This window comes from Papilio polytes, unplaced genomic scaffold (genome assembly GCF_000836215.1).
Source record: "Papilio polytes unplaced genomic scaffold, Ppol_1.0 DF822845.1, whole genome shotgun sequence".
NCBI lineage: Eukaryota > Metazoa > Arthropoda > Insecta > Lepidoptera > Papilionidae > Papilio > Papilio polytes.
In genome coordinates, this window is record NW_013526359.1 from 73802 (window position 1) to 77626 (window position 3825).

General features: G+C 34.5%; 1 protein-coding gene across 1 annotated transcript; it reads right to left on the bottom strand.

The window, feature by feature from the left end:
• Positions 1-2508: 2508 nt before the first annotated feature.
• On the bottom strand, positions 2509-3667 carry LOC106105572 (THUMP domain-containing protein 1). The gene has a single exon (XM_013285968.1). It carries the CDS (start codon positions 3498-3500, stop codon positions 2655-2657), a length of 846 nt encoding a protein of 281 aa, XP_013141422.1. The 5' UTR covers positions 3501-3667; the 3' UTR covers positions 2509-2654.
• Positions 3668-3825: the final 158 nt, after the last annotated feature.

Below are 3825 nucleotides of genomic sequence, written 5' to 3' on the forward strand. Positions count from 1 at the left end.
CGGAAGCCGCTTCGTTTGCGATAACAAATTTGAAGAGTTGCCTTGCAGGGTTGCGTAGCATACTCATCAAAATGTTCTTTTCATTAATTTTAATAGTTAACTACGCATTAACAAATAAATTGAGCGGTTGAATAATTGTTTTTTTAATTCTATAAGTTTGATTAAAAAAATAAGTCATTTTTCTTAGGCTTGCGGTCATCTTTACAAACAAAAACACAACACAAAAACAAGAAAAGGACACCGTAACTGGTTACATCCTAAGAACGTTAAAGTATGTAACAGATCCTTTTTTATTTAAAAGTAGTTTATTTGAACTGCGTTGAACGTAAATTAAAAGTTTAAAGTTTTTAACACGTTGTCAAGCTTTCCGTTTACCGCACTGCACCAGTCAGTTTGTTACTTAAAGACATTTTTGTGATTTAAAATGAACTCGTTTTTAATGTAAAAAACTAAAATGTCAAATATTACTATGTCAGAATTTTAAATACGCTCCGTATGAAATAAGCTTCGTAGTTGCACATCTTATATAAAGTAATAAATGTTTATATGCGGATAACACGCATTAACTGGGCAATACTATGGTGTTCATGATATTTCTAAAATATTAAATGTAATAATATTATTAAAAAAAAACCTCGTACGATTTCTAATAATAGACAGCCCTGAATCAATAGCAGGTGTCATTTAAAATGGCGCCATATGAAAACTATCCGACCACGTACACACACGTAATAACTTTTCGCTAGACCTGCCATATACTCAACCCTGGCATATTTTTAAATAATAAAGATGCTAGAAAAATAAGTAGACGCTACTGGATACCATTCAATGCATTAAAATCAAAAAATATTAATTTAGTTACTGAACGTGCTCTTCAAATATCGTTCTAACAGTTTATGCAAAAGACTAAGTAAAGAGATAAAAAAAAGTTTGTGCCACATTTAACATATTCCAACGAGTTTTGTTTTAACGCGCGGGAGCTTACGCTAAGTGAAACTTTACTGTGTGTCCTATTTGTTTCCTGCTGTTGTTATTTATGCGCAAAGTAATTTCCTCGAATCGTATTTTTCCTTTGCACTTAATATAATCTAGAAGTACAGTTGTACTTAACGTATTTTGCTTAACAGAAAACATTTTTTAACGTTTAAAAATTTATTTAAACTGTAGTAAAATGAAAAATGTATACTTTGTCATCTCCCCTACCTTATCCTACTCCCGTAGGATCGGTGCACCGGGTTTTCGTCCTCCAAATACCTCTATCATCCATCATCTTAGTAATCACTCCCTTCTTGATCATGTCACCTTTGACGCAATCCACCAATCTCTTTCTAGGTCTACATTCATAACTAACGTCCTTCTTGTTACATGCGACTCATCCCTTCTCATAACATGCCCTTACGGCGCTAACTTTTACTCCTTATTTTCTCAAACACTGGGGCTACTCTCAAACTTCCTATTATATACTCATTTCGTATCTTATCCAATCGTGTTACCACACATATCCATCTTAACATTCGCATTTCTGCCACATGTATTCTCCTTTCATTCCTCCCTTCCACTAACATTCATATCCATATATCTACTTTGTGTTGCTTATTTACTTTAAAACTGCTTCGAGAACAATAAAGGCAATATTAATTATATAGGTATAATTGTATTACAATATACGATATATATGTATGATCACAAGGTATAACAATTTATGTTAAGGGAGCTTTCAGTGGAACTGTCTAGGGTATTAAAACAAAGGCAGCTAATCAACAGAGCCACCCCGAAGCCCGCATGCTTCCCCCCGTTCGCCCCTCACCAGTCACGCAAACTCAAATTGAAGGCTTACCGTTCATGTATCCTTATTGTATCTGATAGGCACATTCAAAGACACATTACGATCGATATAGATATTTATTTTAATTTGTTCATAATACATTGTTTTCAATAGTTTTGTTCCCAAAATCTTCAATTGATTATGGTCATCGGTATTGTGGACAGACGTGTTTAGCTTTACGTCAAAGTTGCTTGGGAAGTACCCTTAGCTTTTTAATTATAAATAATTTCTTTCGAATTATGCAAAATGAGCTTACACTGTCTTAATATCTCACTATATTGTATCCATTTCATGATATATACTAATTTTATTTAAACGTACCGAAAAATATTTTAAACGCTCAAAAACCCAATCCAGTGTAGTTTTGCTTTTACAGGCCATTCTGATTAAATAGACACATAATCAAACAAACATACCTGCAGAAAACCTTACTCCTGTGAATCAGGCAAAAACAATATGAACAATATAAATTGGAAATATATGGTAAGCGCCATCTATCGTGACTCATAGTAACTTATTCTTCCAGAGGTTGCTTGGTAGGGATATTGATATTTTTAAAGCCTCCTATTATGTAAGATTCAACATTATGTAACTTGTAAAAGGTACTTTTCTTTGTTTGGTTAACAATGAGGATTTTAGGGCGTGGCTTAAAGGTCTTGCATAACAATGAATAAAACTCATTATGAATTTTATTCTCACATGTATATTTTAAAGTGGACCACAAGTTAAAGAGAAAATTTGGTGCGATAATTGGTTTTGGGGCAATAGATTACATTAACATACATCTACAAGAAAGGGTATACAGACATAGAAAAAGTTAATAAAAAGTTTATTTGACATTTTCATCATCACTCTTAAATTTCTTCGCTTGTGTCGCCTCTGAATCATTGTTTGATTCATCTTTACCCAACTCGTGTAAATTATATTTCTTATACAAAAAGTAATTGTCTACAACACTCAGAAGGCAGATGCCTTTTATAATTTCCACTATTATACAAAGGCTTGGATTCTTCAAATCTGCTCTGTTGTTGCCATTCTTAAGCACTATCATGTCTGCCAACTCCTTGATGATCAAATCTCGGCACACACTGCTGTTGAACCGTTTGTTGAAGATTACCGCAAATGTTGATGGATCTTTCAAAAAGTATTTATCAAACAGTTTTCCAGCCGCTTCCATTATATCGGGCAAATTAGCTTTGCATGTAGCCATTATAGGTAGCAGGCGTAGCACATGACGTGTTTTCTGCACCTTTGTTTCAGACAAATCTTGTATAATCGCTGTGGTCAGCACTTCTGGACTAGGTAAATTAGTCTTTATGAAAATACAATTAGATGCCCCTGTTTCAACAACTTGAAATCGCTTGTGCCTGAGAGATTTCTGAGAACTTTTCTTCATAGAGTCCACTTCACGCTTCAACAAGTCCCCTATGTCTGTTTCTTCTTCAGATTCACTTAAGGAGTTTTCCTCGTTAGCAGCAGATGGTGGCACTTGATCACCTTCTAGGTCTGGATATATCTTTCCGGCGTACTCGTTCAGCAAGTTGTACATTTCTTTCACGCAGTCTTTCTCTCTGAAGTTACATGTGCAGAAAAACCCTCTGAAGCCGGGTTCCAAGAAGTATTTGTTTCTCCTTTTTCTAAAGTAAAACTTCTTCTTTTTCCTGTTATCACCCATTTTGATTGCACTGACACACGAAGACACTCCTTTATAGCAACGCTCTGTGATATAACTGAAGTTATTACGTGAATTGAATTATGAAATCACATAATAACATGATCATTTAAACTAGGTACACCCATGCCGTAACGTAACATTGTCAAACTCAAACGTGACATTTCAATAAATACACAGATAACGCAACTCACTGTGTTATATAAATATCTCTCTAATGTTGCCAATGAAGATTTTTACTAGACGTGAGCGTTATTTCACGTCACTAGTTACAATCACCTGTGACGAGATATGTAACGGCGTCACTAGTTTCGAGTCAAATTGAAAG

Bases quoted from the DNA above. Each gene is read 5' to 3' on its own strand.
- LOC106105572 (XM_013285968.1), bottom strand. From the start codon at position 3,500: ATGGGTGATAACAGGAAAAAGAAGAAGTTTTACTTTAGAAAAAGGAGA.